This window comes from Ambystoma mexicanum, chromosome 2q (assembly GCF_040938575.1).
Source record: "Ambystoma mexicanum isolate Mex_15411 chromosome 2q, UKY_AmexF1_1, whole genome shotgun sequence".
NCBI lineage: Eukaryota > Metazoa > Chordata > Amphibia > Caudata > Ambystomatidae > Ambystoma > Ambystoma mexicanum.
This window is the reverse complement of record NC_090924.1, coordinates 1029397180-1029414640: the sequence shown is the minus strand read 5'-3', so window position 1 is coordinate 1029414640 and position 17461 is coordinate 1029397180. Positions and strand designations below refer to the sequence as shown.

The 17461-nt window shown below is 41.0% G+C and overlaps 1 protein-coding gene across 5 annotated transcripts in view; it reads left to right on the top strand.

Annotated features, from left to right (window-relative positions):
- Window positions 1-17461, top strand: part of ADAM22 (ADAM metallopeptidase domain 22) — a 1877697-nt gene that overhangs the window by 1255275 nt on the left and 604961 nt on the right. For all 5 annotated transcript variants that reach the window (XM_069648369.1, XM_069648368.1, XM_069648372.1 and 2 more), the window contains exon 11: window positions 17000-17166. In XM_069648369.1, coding sequence (XP_069504470.1) covers window positions 17000-17166 — 167 coding nt within the window. The remainder of the gene's footprint in view (window positions 1-16999; window positions 17167-17461) is intronic.

The window sequence follows — 17461 nt, the reverse complement described above, 5'->3', positions numbered from 1 at the left end:
CCGCTACACCAAATCCAACTACCGCAATGCTCTCAGAAAGATTGTTCCTTTCTTAGCAAGTAGTAGGCTGTCTTCCTCCACATCTTCTTCCTCAACCAATACTGTAACCACACAGCCTACTTCTGTGGGGCAAATAATCCCACCAGCTACCTTGCAAACAATAAAAGAGGCTGTTGTTCCAGATCTTTGGAAGACAACAGTCCTCTGTATATACTGCAACACACCACTCTGTAGGGGGAAGACATTTTGAAGTGCGTTTGAAGCTGTAATCAAGGAGCATGAGAAACGCTGCCCACTACCTTAGAAGTAGCACACGTGCAGCATCTTCTCCTGTCCACCTGCCCCTACATATTAGTGCTTGGTGCCTCTTCCCTCATTTCCTCCTTCACCTTATGTTCTAGCCTCTCCTGCAAACATTTATTTTTAAAAACAACAAAAGAAAGATTCCTTTAGGGACAGCCTTTCACAGTTAAAAAATAGAGCAAAAAAAAACATCTTATAGACTCCATCTACCTTACATTTCACAGTAAAGTATATAGACTCTATACGTTTTCCAATATTTCCATTAGCATTTTGTGTTATGCTAATGGAAATAATGTGGCATTCATCCCCCTTTCCTGGGATTGGAACGGGGGATAACGGGCCAGCAGCCCAAGTTATTGGCCCAAGCGAAGTGTGTCTGTGTCGGCCCTGATGCCTGCGGGCTTCGCTGCTTTATAAATAAATAAATAATTAATTAATGAGTGCGCCAGACCATTATCCCCCATTGCAGCCCCTGCAATGGGTATAAAGGCCATTAGCACCCCTGGTTCCCAAAGCGGGATCCCGGGGTGCTAAACATCGATTTTTCCAAGATGGCAACTGTTAGAACAGTTTTTCTGAAGTCTACTAAGGGCTTAGTAAAACCATTCAACTGAGGCAGTATAAGACTCCACTCTTAGTATAAGGCTGTACCACCTGAGTATAGGGTAGCATAGACAGAGCAGCCAGGCTTATCTTAGGAGGGAGAGATGGCAGTAATCACAGTACAAGTGACATTGTAATACAAATGATCCAAAGAAACACTGAAACACTATGTATTGTAAAAATAAAGGATTTATTTAAATACAGGTAGGCCCAGATAAATCTAGCGGTAAGTACATACTAAAACATTACAAGAAATTACAGTATAAAAACACAACACTATACTTGAAAGGACACAGACCCAAGTATAAACCTTATTTGGAACACCTAACAGTAGTTCTAGGGAAGTCAAAAGCTTGTTATACACATTTAGTATAGGTCAAGCCTATTCTTTGGGAGTTAAAGACCAATGGTTACTTTCAGATTACATTCAGTAATACAAGGGCAGTGGGCCCTTCCAGTTATACAGTGACTCCTGGAACAAATCACATAAACAGTCAACTGGACAATATACTTTTGGTGAATAGTGAAACACTTATCGTAGGTGCAGTAAAAACCTATAACTACTTTTGTCATAACACACAGTTATACCAGGTGAGTAAAACCTAAGGATGTAATATACAATTAAAGATGCTTTTGAAATCAGGGAACCCCAGATTGAGGAAAGCAATAACTCTGGTAACTTGTTTTGGATGGGACACAGCTAACACAAGGTAAGTAAAACCAACATACTTTAACTTCACAATGAAGGGGAAAGTAAAACCCAATGTCACACTTTACTGAATAGTTATTCTAGGTAGGCAACCATTTAATGTAGACTTATTATGGACAGGCGAGCAGCAAGTCAGGGGAAGCAAGACACAGTTGGGGGACACTCATACAGTTATCCTAACAGGACTAACCTGGTGATTCCAACAGTTGGAGGACACTCAGACAATTACCCTACAGGAATAATCTGGTGAAACCAACACATTACTTTTGTAAAGAGGCACAATCTAATCACGGGAGAGCAAAATACCTTCACATCTACTTTCTATTAGACTGGCAAAACAGTGGCTAAGAAAGAAAATATGTTAACCATACTTTTGAGAATGGTGCATTACACATTCAAGATCAGTAAGAACTTTTGTAACTGTTCGCTCTTAGAATTACAGTTACAAGTAAGTAAAGCACTTGATTTCTTTCTAAGCAGAAGTCCCAATCCCTTCAAAGTCTTTCCCTTATTCTTGGAGCATGAGTGTTCTCAGTGGCAGAAGGGGGTTAACTAGGACTAGTGCCCAACAGGCAGTGTTAGAATAAGTTCTTTAGTAGCAAAAGTCAGAGTTCCTTAGGATAACTGGGCAAACAGGTGAGTAATTTACTTCTATGGTTAGAAGAGGATCCAGGGGCTTCACATAAGACACCCCAGCAGGATTCTAGCAGTGGGACTGGGTGCACTGGATGAGGGACCTCCCAATCACAGAAAACAACCCAAAGCTACACAGAAATCCCAACAGGCTTAAGGTAAGTATATAGCCAAGCCAACATAGTACCTCAGCAATGAAGAAGAGATTGCAGCAGGAGAACTTCATGGACTGCAGCCAAATACCAGGTCAGTGGATTCTTTGTCCTGGAGAATGAACACAAGAGCTCAGAAGGGACTTTGCAGCAGGGATCAATGAAAAAGGCTCTAGGGAAGATTTCCCTTGCAGCTGAATGCCGTTCTACAGATTTGGCGCCTTTTCAAGGAGCACAGAAGAAGACAGAATATCATGATTGAATTCTCATCATTACAAAGGTCCAGCACTCTTGTGAGGGGACTTTTCAGACTTGATTCGTGTCTCTGGAGATACACCAAGATGCCCATGAAGTTTCAGCAAGATTCAGAATTCGAAAGATCATGCACCGCACAGTGGCTGGAGGTCCCACGGTATTGGAGTATTGCAAGAACGCAAGGTCGCAGGAACCCGTGGGATGGCTCAAAATGCAGGTCTTCTTGATTCTAGTGGATCTCACCAGGATCTGCATTCGGGCCATCGTTCTCGGAGTCCACAGGTCTATTGGAAGGAAGGGCTGCAGCAGGCTCGGGTTACACAGCAGGCTCTCCGGTTGGCGGTTGCTGGAAATCATCTCCGCCACTTTTCCTTGGTCATCCTCTTCGGTCATGTCATCCAGTGGTCGACATGACTTCAGCTGCCAGGTTTCCAGTATTTATCAGGAACTACAGCACAACCTCTGCATTCCCTCCCTGCATTTTACAAGAAAGGGGCGTCTGGTTGTCCAATCAGAACAGCCAGCCTCCCACTGGGATTTTTCCCAGTTGAAGCAAGTCGTAAAACAAAGGATGGGGAAGTTTTGGACTCCTCCCCCACTTCCTGTGCTTACAGACTGACTGGAGCCTGGGCGGGGTGTCCAGGGGACTCCCACCGAAGACAAAACTCACACAAAGGATTTTCCCACCCTGGATGTCAGGGGAAGGAACAAGAAACGACAGGAAACACTAAAATGGCAGAAGAAGAAGACAGGGGCCATTTTGGTAAAATGAGCCCTCTTAGGTGCCTTTACTGAAGCTATGATCACAGCCCGCGGTAAAGGTGCACCAAATTAGTAAAAGGTATCACTGCCACCAGCCATTTAAAGGTAAGGTTGTCACTGTAAAAGAATTGTTACAGTTTTAATGTGAAAGGGGATACATTGCATCTCCCCAGCACTCCACATAAGGTGGGGCGTGCTGGTTTCATGGAATAAAATGTTAAAGGGATCCAAAGATACTTTCTACCCTTGGGAACTGTAGTTCACTCAAAGTTAGCACAAGAAATGGGGATCCCCTAGGGCAACCCAGCAACAACAGGCACTTATTGCCAATACGTTTTTAAACATGATAACGTTAAAAAGACACTATGGAGAGTCTTAAAAATTACACCCATAAAAAGCGTTAAAGATTAGGTGAGTGTGAAAAAAGGTTCCCACTCACTGAGGTATTAATGAAAAATATCCCACTAGAAAAGCAAAAAGTTCTGGAGTTCAACCAGGAAAGGAAGATTTACCAGCTCTGTGGAAATTTTACCTAACAGCAACCATGGAAATGGAAGGCGGGGCTCCATACAGAGCCCCTCTTCCCTTTCCATGGTAGCCTGCAGAAGGCAAAGACAGAATCCTATGACCACATTACCACAAGACAGATATAAGTAAAGGGGTGTACCTGCAATACAGTCTCTGGTCCTTCAGGTAAAGTACATGTATATATAACGAAAGGTGAACCAGTAGACGGGATGACACCGAATTATTAAAAAAAATCTTCATTTTAATCAATATTCATATAATAACAATAATTCCATGTATAGTTTAAAAACCAACAATTCATTTAGTCAGCATCTCTCTCAGACATTCATTCTCAAACCCATACTTCCTCATTCACACCTCTTCAGCAATAAAACCAATTTGGCATTTCATATAATGTGTATTCATACTCTTACACAGAAATCTCCATAAGTAAAAGTCGTGTATTAGTGAACCAGTCCTTAATATCAGGTGTTGTTTCAGATCTGGTGTTTAATTTCCAGATTATTCAGATAGTCGTCGACACGTGTTTCGGTCCACTTAGAGATAGTTGTCTCTCTTCTTATAAAGACCTTCTTCAGGACGTACGGCAGGATATGGTTGATCCACCATTCTGGAATTGTATAGGCCAAATTCAAATCTAATAAAAACATACATAAAACATCCATCAGGATATGGTGTCATCCCTATTTCTTATTCAAGGTGACTGATATTGTCACATGTGTAGTGATTACTCAACACATAGAAACCTACACACCCCCATTATAGACTCTAGGGAAAGCGGGTAGGTAAACGGAATCATTCCTCCACTGGTAACCAAAAACTAGCGGAAAACCTGTGGAAAACAGAGACAATTAGTTCTCTGTTCTTATACATGTTCCTAAAACATAGGATACAATGTCAACCACCACCAGGTGTATAAAGAGTGCACTTACATACTCCACTACTAGATATGTGTGGCATTCCTCTTGTACAATATTCAAGAATAGGCCCCCGGCCTCAAAAACTCCACAGTCTAGGGGAACAGAAATAAAATACCAATGTGTCTGCTAGTTTCTATCTTCCATATTTAGTAAACCATGCATATGCACTATATATGTAAGCTTACCCTCAACACACTCCTGTGTGGGAACAAACGAAAAAATGTTGGTCCGTCTGATCTCGGGTACTCCAGCCAGTAACTTGGCAATGGTTTCTCTAAAAACAACAACATTACAAAAAGGTGGTCAGTCACCACATAGGTATTGACCCCTCGTGTGTTAAAATAGCAAATGCTGTGCCATACCTGGGTACCTTCACTACATCATTATTTCTTAGTCCCGTCCCCCATTTAAGCATATCCATAGATATATGTCTGTAAACAAAACCTATTCATTGGTTAACAACATGGGGCATCTCCATAGTTATATGTCTATATATAGAGCCTGTTCGCATCTCAGCAACAGGTAACACACATAAATATAATATGGTGTTCCCAACCCTCGACCCATTCCCTCAGCATATATACAACAAAATCCAGTGTTACATTGCAGCCCAATCGGTAGACAGCCGTCTCATGTACAGCCTCAGCTTTAAAACCGACTGTATCCCATTCAAAACAGCATCTTATTAATACACTTACCAGTGTTTTCAAATTGCTGACGGATCTCTCTACTCATGTACACACCGTTCGCAGGGGTAGAAATAGAGAAAGGACTCTCTATTTAACCTCTGTGTCTGCACTAGACACAAAAAAGGACCAGTATGTTACACCGTAGGTCTCAACCCGACATAAAAAAAGAACATAAAAAATGGGCTGCTCAAAGAGGTACTCATAGTCAGTACCGTTTCGGGAAAAAGTGTAAAACAGGTCTGTATCACACAAATAAAATTGTTAAAAAGCAAGTTCCAGGCTCTTTAAGATTTCTTCAGGTAAGTTTATTTCCAAGTTCTTAGTTACATATCCACATGAAGACATAAAGGACATAAGCTGTGACAACACCGGCTCCCATCACCCAGGGCCAGCCAGCTGTAACCGCCTCTACACAGAACACCCACTCAGAATATTCCATCCTCCACACATAAACATTCCACATGACATCTCAAGCTATCTCACCTCAGACAATACAACAAAAACACATTATACCAGCCTCTATTTATTGTATCACGTATACCATACCACGATGAGGCAGCAGTGTATATTGTAACAGTCATGTTATAATGCCATAAACTAACGGAAGGACCAAAAATAAACACTATTAGTCTAAGGGGTAATCATACATATGTATATGGATCTTGATGATGATGTTATCAAACACCCTTCTGGCCAATATGTCATTTCATCGGTCCCACAGTTTTTCAGTTTTACAGTTTTAAATTTACTTCTTTCTTTATGTAACACCAACCCTATCCAGAAAGACAACATATATTAACATGTACCGATACATTGTCATTGCCTACACATTGGTCATCTTCTAGGTTGAGAGTCAACAACATCTTTTAGTCGTGTAAGCATTTAATCAATTCCTTGTAATGAGGGTGTTCCATTCGGCCCGTTCCTGACCGTATCTAGAGTATGGATCCAACGTTGTTCAATTCGGTGCAATATTGTCCCCATGTCACCGCCTCTCATATTGTTTTTGATATGTTGGAGCACAAACCATCTCAAATCAGTATCTTTGTGTTGGGATCTTACAAAATGTTCATCGAGCGGTTTATCAGTTATTTTATTCCTTATGCAACTCCTGTGTTCGGATATTCGTTGCCTGACCTCTCTTGTAGTTTTTCCAAAATAAAGCAGTTGACAGGGTCAGCTAATTACATAGAGTACATTTTTTGTCAAACAATTAGTATGATGTCGCTTTTCCATGCTCTGTTTCCGTAAATAAATTCATGTTTTGTCTCGGTCAATGGACACACCACACATTTACAACACTTATAGTGCCCCACGATCGGGGGCAAACCCCACTGGTTATTAATAGTTTGTTCTTTCATAGGATCTCTGTAAGTGTGGACCAACGTTTGTCTAAGGTTTTGGTTTCTTTTAAAACAGTGGCACACAAATAGGTGCAAAGAAATCACATGGTCAAAATTGGAAAATGGATAATGTGAATATTTTTTCGTTTACTGAGGATCACTATAAAAAATTGTTGGAAGCTCCCATGGCTCCGTTTGGGGATGGCCCAATCGCGGAGAAGGTGGCCGCAACAAATGAAGTTGAACATTTTTTACAAAAAATGAAAAAACTAACACAGACAGATTTACATGGACAATTCATGTTACAATATTTGAAATCAGGAATTATTCCAGAAGGTTTGCAGGTCAAGAACATCCCGAGGATATTTGTTTACAACCCTAGGTTCCAAAAGAACTTCAGTGGGGTTGGCAACAAGTGTTCTCAGGATTGGATCATCTTGATCGTTGAAACAGCACAGGAATTAACAAAGAAGCAGGGTGAGGAGTTGGAGGCTTTGGAAAAGGCGTTCTTAGAAAGTACGACAGTGAGTGATGCCAAAAAACAACTGGAGGAGTTGGAGGAAGAAATTAAAAAGTTCAAACAATTTAATTTAGAATGAAAAACTAACAAATTGCAAAAAGATATTACCAACTACAATGAGGAAAGAACGTATCCTTATTTGAGGAAGGGTTTCTTCACCGAACCCCCTATTGGTGGTAACAACTACCGGAGGAACAACAGGTATGCCACGTTTTCCAATACCTCCGGATCATCGAGTGGGTCAGACTCATCCCTAAATGCCCAAGCTGGAAACAGTGGGATTACGAGTGGCGGAACAGGCGGTAGAAGAGGACAGAACCAACAAAGGGTTTTTTTCAGAGGGGGACAGAGAGGCAGGCCGAGACAGTGACAGCCACAATACGGCCAGGGACAAGGCATGAGAAACAGGCAGTGGTACTCAAACCAGTGAGCCTTCACCCTCAAGATAAAATGCCTATTTTCAATTTATCCTCCTATCGACTTGAAAAACCAGATTTAGATTTATTATCTAAAGGTCTGTCCTATGTCCCTACCACGAGAGCCGATATGTTCAATACAGAATTAGAACTACAAAGATTTTTTAGAAACATACGGCTCAAACACTTTTTTGAGGTTTATCTTACAGCACATCAATGTGAAAAAAGTACTAACCCTGAGCTGGTCCCTAACGTTAGTGGGCTTAAGGTGAAGTCCACTTTTATTCCTCCCCCCCATACCTGCACACTTGAAATATTGGTATTCGAGAATATTGTGACTCGAGAAATTCTCGATGCCATTAAGAAAAAGAACCACAAACCTGACAACCTCACAAGAGATGAGAGAAGTAGTTTGGCCAGGTTGTGTGAGGAAGAAATGATTACCATAAAACCAGCTGATAAGGGGGGTGGTATTGTTGTTCTTGACACGAATGCCTATGAAACAGAATGCATGTGTCTATTGGGTGACAGACAATCATATAAAAAGCTGGATAGGGACCCTACGCCAAGACTACAAGATGAGATAAAAAGCCTGACCAACCACGCAATACAGGAGAAGTGGATTAGTGCTGAAGAAGGGTGTTTCCTAAATAAAACAGGACCTAAAAAGGCAGCATTTTATATACTACCCAAAATTCATAAAAACCAAACAAATCCACCAGGCAGGCCTATTTTGTCTGCGATCGATTCTCTGCTGGAACCCCTGTCTGTGTATGCAGAGTTTCTTCTTAAGCCACTAGTTCTTAGGATGCCATCATATGTGAGAGATTCTACACATATGATTAAGATCATTAGTGAAATTCAAATAGAGGAAGATGATATCTTAGTAACTATGGATGTTGAGTCGTTGTGTACGGCTATTCCACAGATGGAATGTCTTCATGTTCTAGGTGAATATCTAAATACTAGAACTAGACCTCATCAACCCCCTACTGAATTTATTGAGGAATCTATACGGTTGGCAATGACCGAAAACTTCTTTCTCTTCAAGAGACAGCTTTTCATACAGGAGAAGGGTGTTAGCATGGGGGCTACATTTTCCCCCGATGTTGCTAGTTTGTACATGGCTGATCATGACAACAAATATACCCTTGGGGCTGATAATCTCCTTATGACTCATCCAACGCTAAACTTCCATCTTCAATTATGGCGTAAGTATATTGATGATGTCTTTTTGATCTGGATGGGGTCTGTGAAATCTCTGGAAGAATTCCACGAGTGGTTAAACCAATGTGACACGAATATAAAATTTACCATGGAGTACAGTCACAGACAGGTTAGTTTTCTTGACCTTGTGATCAAAAAAATTGTAAATCAGCTCACTACTACTCTTTTTAAAAAAACTACGGATAAGAACATACTTCTTCACTTCAATAGCTTTCATCCCTCCAGTTTACGCCAGAATTTACCATACGGACAATTCTTATGTATCAGGAGGAACTGTACAGAGAAAGATGAATTCAAAATTCATGCTGAACAATTGAAATAGAGGCTGATTAACAGAGGCTATCCTAGAAGACTAGCAAAAGACCATATGAAAAGAGCAGAATATACCAATCGAGAAATATGTCTAACCACCAGGCAAAAACCTAAGAATGAACGTCTGGTATGTGTAACCACATTCAATCCTATAAGTGGAGATGTTAAGAGAATCATCAACAAACATTGGAATCTTGTAAAACAGCCTGGTTCACTAAGACAAAAACCGATGTTTGCTTTTAAAAGAAACCAAAACCTTAGACAAAAGTTGGTCCACACTTACAGAGATCCTATGAAAGAACAAACTATTAATAACCAGTGGGGTTTGCCCCCGATCGTGGGGCACTATAAGTTTGGTAAATGTGTGGTGTGTCCATTGACTGAGGCAAAACCAAAACGTGAATTTATTTACGGAAATAGAGTATGGAAAATGCGACATCATATGAATTGTTTGACAAAAAATGTAATCTATGTAATTATCTGTCCCTGTCAACGGCTTTATGTTGGAAAAACTACAAGAGAGGTCAGGCAATGAATATACGAACACAGGAGTTGCATAAGGAATAAAATAACTGATAAACCGCTCGTTGAACATTTTGTAAGATCACAACACAAAGATACCGATTTGAGATGGTTTGTGCTCCAACATATCAAAAACAATATGAGAGGCGGTGACATGGGGACAATATTGCACTGAATTGAACAACGTTGGATCCATACTCTAGATACGGTCAGGAACGGCCGAATGGAACGCCCTCATTACAAGGAATAGATTAAATGCTTACACGACTAAAAGAGGTTGTTGACTCTCAACCTAGAAGATGACCAATGCGTAGGCAATGACAATGTATCAGTACATGTTAATATATGTTGTCTTTCTGGATAGGATTGGTGTTACATAAAGAAAGAAGTAAATATAAAACTGTAAAACTGAAAAACTGTGGGACCGATGAAATGACATATTGGCCAGAAGGGTGTTTGATAACATCATAAGCAATAAGATCTAAATAGCTTGTCTTCTTGAACCACATATGAGGAGGAATTTTCCTATGTACTGATATGACAACGATATTTATTATGTATTCAGTATATAATGTTGTTGCATAAAATTGACATCTGAGAAAGCCCATGTATTTTAGGAAGTTATGTGGTATTGACCTAGACCTTAGGCTTGGAGTCTAGTCGATCTGACCCATAATTCCCATTTTCTCTATACTAGTGGTTTCTGCCATGATGGTTTTTCACTACGACTTTTAATGTCATCAAGATCCATATAGATATGTATGATTACCCCATAGACTAATAGTGTTTATTTTTGGTCCTTCCGTTAGTTTATGGCATTATAACATGACTGTTACAATATACACTGCTGCCTCATCGTGGTGTGGTATACGTGATACAATAAATATAGGCTGGTATAATGCGTTTTATTTGGTTGATACAGACCTGTTTTACACTTTTTCCCGAAACGGTACCGACTATGATTGCCTCTTTGAGCAGCCCATTTATTATGTCGTTTTTTTATGTCGGGTTGAGACCTACGGTGTAACATACTGGTCCTTTTTTGTGTCTAGTGCAGACACAGAGGTTAAATAGAGAGTCCTTTCTCTATTTCTACCCCCACAAACGGCATGTACATGAGTAGAGAGATACGGCAGCAATTTGAAAACACTGGTAAGTGTATTAATAAAATGCCGTTTTGAATGGGACACGGGCGGTTTTAAAGCTGAGGCTGTACATGAGACGGCTATCTACCGATTGGGCTGCAATGTAACACTCGATTTTGTTGTATATATGCTGAGGGAATGGGTCGAGTTGGGAACACCATATTATATTTATGTGTGTTACCTGTTGCTGAGATGCGAACAGGCTCCATATACAGACATATAACTATGGAGATGCCCCATGTTGTTAACCTATGAATAGGTTTTGTTTAAAGACATATATCTATGGATATGCTTAAGAGGGGGAAGGGACTAAGAAATAATGATGTAGTGAAGGTACCCAGGCATGGGACAGCATTTGCTATTTTAACACACAAGGGGTCAATACCTATGTGGTAACTGACTTCCTTTTTGTAATGTTGTTGTTTTTAGGGAATCCATTGCCAAGTTACTGGCTGGAGTATCCGAGATCAGACGGACCAACATTTTTTTGTTTGTTCCCACACAGGAGTGTGTTGAGGGTAAGCTTACATATATAGTTCATATGCATGGTTTACTAAATATGGAAGGTAGAAACTAGTAGACCCATTGGTATTTTATTTCTGTTCCCCTAGACTGTGGTGTTTTTGAGGCCGGGGGCCTATTCTTGAATATTGTACAAGAGGAATACCACACATATCTACGTAGTGGAGTATGTAAGTGCACTCTTTATACACCTGGTGGTGGTTGACATTGTATCCTATGTTTTAGGAACATGTATAAGAACAGAGAACTAATTGTCTCTGTTTTCTACAGGTTTTCCGCTAGTTTTTGGTTAACAGTGGAGGATTGATTCCGTTTACCTACCCGCTTTCCCTAGAGTCTATAATGGGGGTGAGTAGGTTTCTATGTGTTGAGTAATCACTACACATGTGACAATATCAGTCACCTTGAATAAGAAATAGGGATGACACCATATCCTGATGGATGTTTTATGTATGTTTTTATTAGATTTGAATTTGGCCTATACCATTCGAGAAGGGTGGATCAACCATATCCTGCCGTACGTCCTGAAGAAGGTCTTTATAAGAAGAGAGACAACTATCTCTAAGTGGACCGAAACACGTGTCGACGACTATCTGAATAATCTGGAAATTAAAAACCAGATCTGAAACGACACCTGATATTCAGGACTGGGTCACTAATACACAATTGTTACTTATGGAGATTTCTGTGTAAGAGTATGAATACACATTATATGAAATGCCAAATTGGTTTTATTGCTGAAGAGGTGTGAATGAGGAAGTATGGTTTTGAGAGTGAATGTCTGAGAGAGATGCTGACTAAATGAATTGTCGGTTTTTAAACTATACATGGAATTATTGTTATTATATGAATATTGATTAAAATGAAGATTTTTTTAATAATTCAGTGTCATCCCGTCTACTGGTTCACCTTTCGTTATATATACATATTACCACAAGCACATTTTTCTTCCCTTTCAAACCTATCCCACTTTCGAATAACTTTACCACATAGCCGGTGCAAAGTGGACATGGCCACTTTAACCCCATTTTTCGACCCTCGCAATCTCGCCACTGCCCATGGCCACAGGCTATACCTCAGTCACCAAATGTGTATCACTATTTTTTGTACCTACATTATGACACTTGTCAAAAAATAAAACACAAGCACATTTGCAAAACCATGCTTTTAGGTCCTTGCCAATGCACCTTACACAAGTTTGCTTGAAATCAGCCCATGTTTTATTTGTGTAAAAGTGTAAAAATGTATGTCCATACAATAGTCATATAACTTAGCCTCCACTTGACAAAATCCATTCAGACTTTACACAAGGTCTAAAATCTTTATGAAAACTTTTGTCCACATTTGTCAAACGGCTACAAAGTTATAAGCCATTTAAAAATGTTGAGACCCCTGTCTAATTTAGCCCCCTCCTGACAAAAGCCCACCACAGTTTTAAAACATTTATATCTAGATGTAAAATCTTTTTGCAAACTTTTGTATAGATTTGTCAAATGGCATCAGATTTATAAGCCTTTACAATATTGTGGGGCCCCCCCATCTAAACGTGTTCCCTCTTGACAAAACAGCTCCACACTTTCCAAAACCATTTAGAATCAATTCTAGAATGACATTCCAAAATTTCATGCAGTTTCATTGAGTGGCGCCAAAGTATATAAGCCATCCAAGAACTGTTTTTCACCAACCCTGTACTGCAGAAATAGGCACAGATGTCCCCGAACATCTGAAGTGTCCACGAACTTCACAGGACTGCCCCGAACATCCAGACTGTTCGCAGACTTTTGGGATGAAAACCACCCGTTTATTGGCTTCTTATGTCCCTATCCCATCCCATGCTCATCACGCTTCACCTCCCCAGAGATGGTTTGATAATTTTGACAAGACCAATGTTGTGTTTTTTTTATATGTTTTTAGCACGATGTCCGTGGACACAATCGGATGTCAGTGAATAAAACATGTCGGGCGCTTCCAAAAATCTGACGCACTTCATGCTTTTCACCATCCAATCAGGGAGTGCGTCCTATGTCCGCGGACATCACGTTACCCTCTAGACCAATCATATGCTTGTTTGTGGACCAAACAGAGAAATGGGTCCGCGCAGTGGAGCCAGATATCACTATTTTTTTATATACATTTTGCCTATTTTTTAAAAAACTACTGGATGGATTTTCACCAAATCTACAAAAGCACGCTTTTGGGACCAAGCCGCCGCTGCTGCCACAAATTTGGTGAAAATCCATCTATCTGTTTGGGCTGTAGGCGTGAGCAAAGTTTTTTCAATTCAGCCTATGGCAAAACAATGTTTTTGAGACCCCTCTATATCTTTTCCCCCCCTTGACGAAACCTCACCAAACTTGCTAAAGAAATTCAGAGCAGGCTATATACTTTTTTGCAAAGTTTGGTGAGGATTTGTCCAAGAGGAACAAAGTTATAAGCCACCCAAAAAAGTGCTCTTTCTGTTGGTTTAGCAACTTAACCATAACTACACGGCCGCTACTGCAGGCCGTGTAATATCACTGCCTCCTTTCATTTAGTTCCTCTATTTCTTAGATTCGATGAAAATTACAAAATGGTAACACAAGCATTAAAAACACCTTGACTTTGTTTGAAACCAAATCAATTAATATGAACAGAATGATGACTAATAAGAGGAACTGGTTAAGCCAGGGTGAGAGGTTAGTCCCCTGGGTATCTAACTGATCTCCAAGTCCGATCTATGAAAGCCTCATCAAAACAGGTCCATCCCTGTTCCTCTAAAACCATTAAGGACCATATTGATACCCTTGCTCCAGCCCTTGCCGATTTCTGTAACCATTCTTTTGCATCTGGTTTTTCCCCTCCCCTCTGAAGCACTCCCCTGTGCTTCATCTCCTGGCCATGTCCCATTTTAACCTTCATTCTGAGTCTGTTGGCTCTCTTCATGACCACCAATCTGGATTCAGAGCTGCCAGAAGCACTGAAACTGCTCTCCTGAACATCCGTGAAGACCTGCTCTCCAACCTTGAATCTAACATTCCCTCCGTCCTCATCCTACTTCATCTCTCTGCATTCGACATGGTCAACCATACCATCCTACTCAATCGTCTCCGTGACAACTTGGGTATCACCGATCAGGCTCTGGCCTAGCTGACCTCTTTCCTTTCTGATCGACCCTCCCAGGTACAACTTCGGTCCTGCCTATCCTCTATCTCCTTCTCTACCTGTGATGTTCCCCAGAGGTCTAACCGCTCGCTGTGGCTTTTCAATCAATACCTGGCAACTCTTGCCTACTGCATATCCATTTTCTGCTCAAACGTCCAGTGCTACGCGGATGACACCAAACTCATCTTCAGGCTTCCCTCAGACACCTCTTCTCCTTCCCTCATCTCCGACTGCCTAATCGCCATTCAAAATTGGTGTGCTGCCAACGATCTTTGCCTAAATGCTAACAAGACTGAGATCCTCCTCATCGGCACACCTTCACCATCCTTTCCCTTCACTCTCTGGTCGGCCTCCCTTAGCTCTCCTCCTACCCCTACCTGTGAGGCTAAGAATCTCAGGGTCATCTTTGACTCCACTCTTTCCTTTTCTGCACACATCTCTGATGTCTCTAAAAAGTCAAATTTCTTACTGCACCTCCTTAGAGGTACTCTGCCTTTTCTCTCCTTTCTCCAGAAGCTCACTGTCTCCCCAGCTCTGGTTCTCTCTAGGTTGGACTACTGTAACAGCCTCTTTCTAACTCTACCTGCCTCTACTCTCTGCCCTTTACAGCTTATCCAGAACAGGACTACGAGACTTGTCCTTGGCCTCAACCCTTGGATAGTATCTCTCCAGCTCTGAAAACCCTCTGCATTGTCCGTAAGGCTTTCTGGGGCCTGGGTCCCTTATACCTTCAACTATCCCTTTGCAAATACCTCCCCTCTCGAGCCCTTCGCTCCTCTACTTCTAACTCCCTCATGGTCAGTCGTTTTTCAAAGAAAAGAGCTTGAGGCAGATCTGTGTCTTCAGCTGTAGCCTCCCTTTGGAACCGTCTCCCAACCACCTTGAAACTTGAGGAGAACCATCTTGGGTCCGGAAGCACCTTAAGACCTTGCTCTTCGCTTCTGCCTTTGCCACTCTTCTCCCCTGCTGATCTGTTTTTCTCTCTCGGCATCGTGCACCTGGCCACCCTCTGTCCTTTCGGGCCCAGGTACCTGCTCACCATGCCTCCCTCCTGCACTGTCCCAAAGACGACTCTTGCACTTGGGATCTGTATCTGTACACATAGAGTCCCCCTTTTTTCTCTGCACTTATCAGATAGACTCTATCTGACTAATCAAGCACTTGCCACTTGATGGCTGCACTACCTTTTTTCACTGCCTTTTTTATTTATTCATTGCACTTATTATTTATTCTGTTTCTCTCCTTTGTTCTGCACTTTCCACCTCTCCCCGCTCCCTCGCACTTTCCCCTTTTCCCTTTTTCCATGCACTGGCGCATTTTTAATGTCGCTGGGCCTAGTAAGAACGTTTGTTTTTGTTTCTCCGTTGTTGCCCTCCCTCTGCTTGGTCGTGCTCTGAAACACTTGAGTAAGAGCGCGATATAAATAAAAGTATCCAGTGACCTTTTCGAAAACACATTTTCGAAATGCCATTTTGTTGAAAATAATGCAGAAAAAAAAATCCAAATGTATTATTTTTGATTTTTTGATTTTATGTTTTATTTTTGTTTCGTTAGTAAAAAGAAAGAGTCAATAAAAAAAAACGGGTGTTTGGTGGGGGAACCCCCCCATTTAAAAAATAAATTAAAAAAAAATTAGAAAAAAAAATTTCCGGCATTTTTGTGTCAACAAAATGGTATCTCGAAAATGTGACGTTCGAAAATATCACTATAAACCATAAATTAAATATCATATCATATCAATATGAACAACAGCCTTTCATTAACACAAATCTACGCAGCCTGCGTTCAAGTCCTTTATGAATGGCTTGAAAGTGGCAGCTTTGAAGATATTTATTAAGCACAGATGTTACTAAACTCTACTGACTCTCTGGATTGTGAAGCCTCTCGTCTCATGTTTCAGCGCTCCTCGCTATCTATTGGAAAATGCCTGGTCAGTAAACACTGATTATAAATGGCAGGTGCGTCTGGCCTACGTATGTTTCCTTGCTGTTTTGACTCACGTATGACCTGCCTTCAGCTGCATAACTGTGTATGGTTTTCACGAGTCCTGCTTCTGAAGGCTAGCCGTACTCTGCAGATGAAGGAGGAGAGGGGTTGGGGGATGTAACATGTTTGTGCTGTACTCTGACAAGTGGAGCTATCTGAGGAAAGTGATGAAAGACAGACGTGCTGCTTCTTATGACCAACATGAGGATGAATTGCTTTGAAGTTTAGATCACAGATTTTTTTTTCATTGTTTTCGGAGAGAAATTCAGTCAATATAAGTATCTGACGTGTCCATTTTGTTAATGCACTAGATATATAAAGATCAACTTAACACGCGGATCGTATTGGTTGCCATGGAGACCTGGGCTACAGATAACAAGTTCAGCATCTCTGAGAACCCTTTGATTACACTACGCGAGTTTATGAAATACAGGAGGGATTTTATCAAAGAGAAAAGTGATGCCGTTCATCTGTTTTCGTAAGTGTATTTGGAGTGCATTTTTTCCATGCTCTTCTATGCGTTCTGTACAATGAATTGTTACCGCAGTGATGACATATGTGCTTAGAGATCAGGGAGTTTGTGACGGCTCCCCTGGTGGTTCAAAGAGTATTCAAAACGAAAACACAAAGTTCCTCATTATGAGTATTGCGGCAATTGTGAATAGCCAATATTTCTGAATGCCACCTATTTTAAGGCCACTTGATAATAGTTCTGGATATCCATACCCCAACAGTCGCCCTGCTTGCGAGCAGAGTTACAACCTCTGCTCACA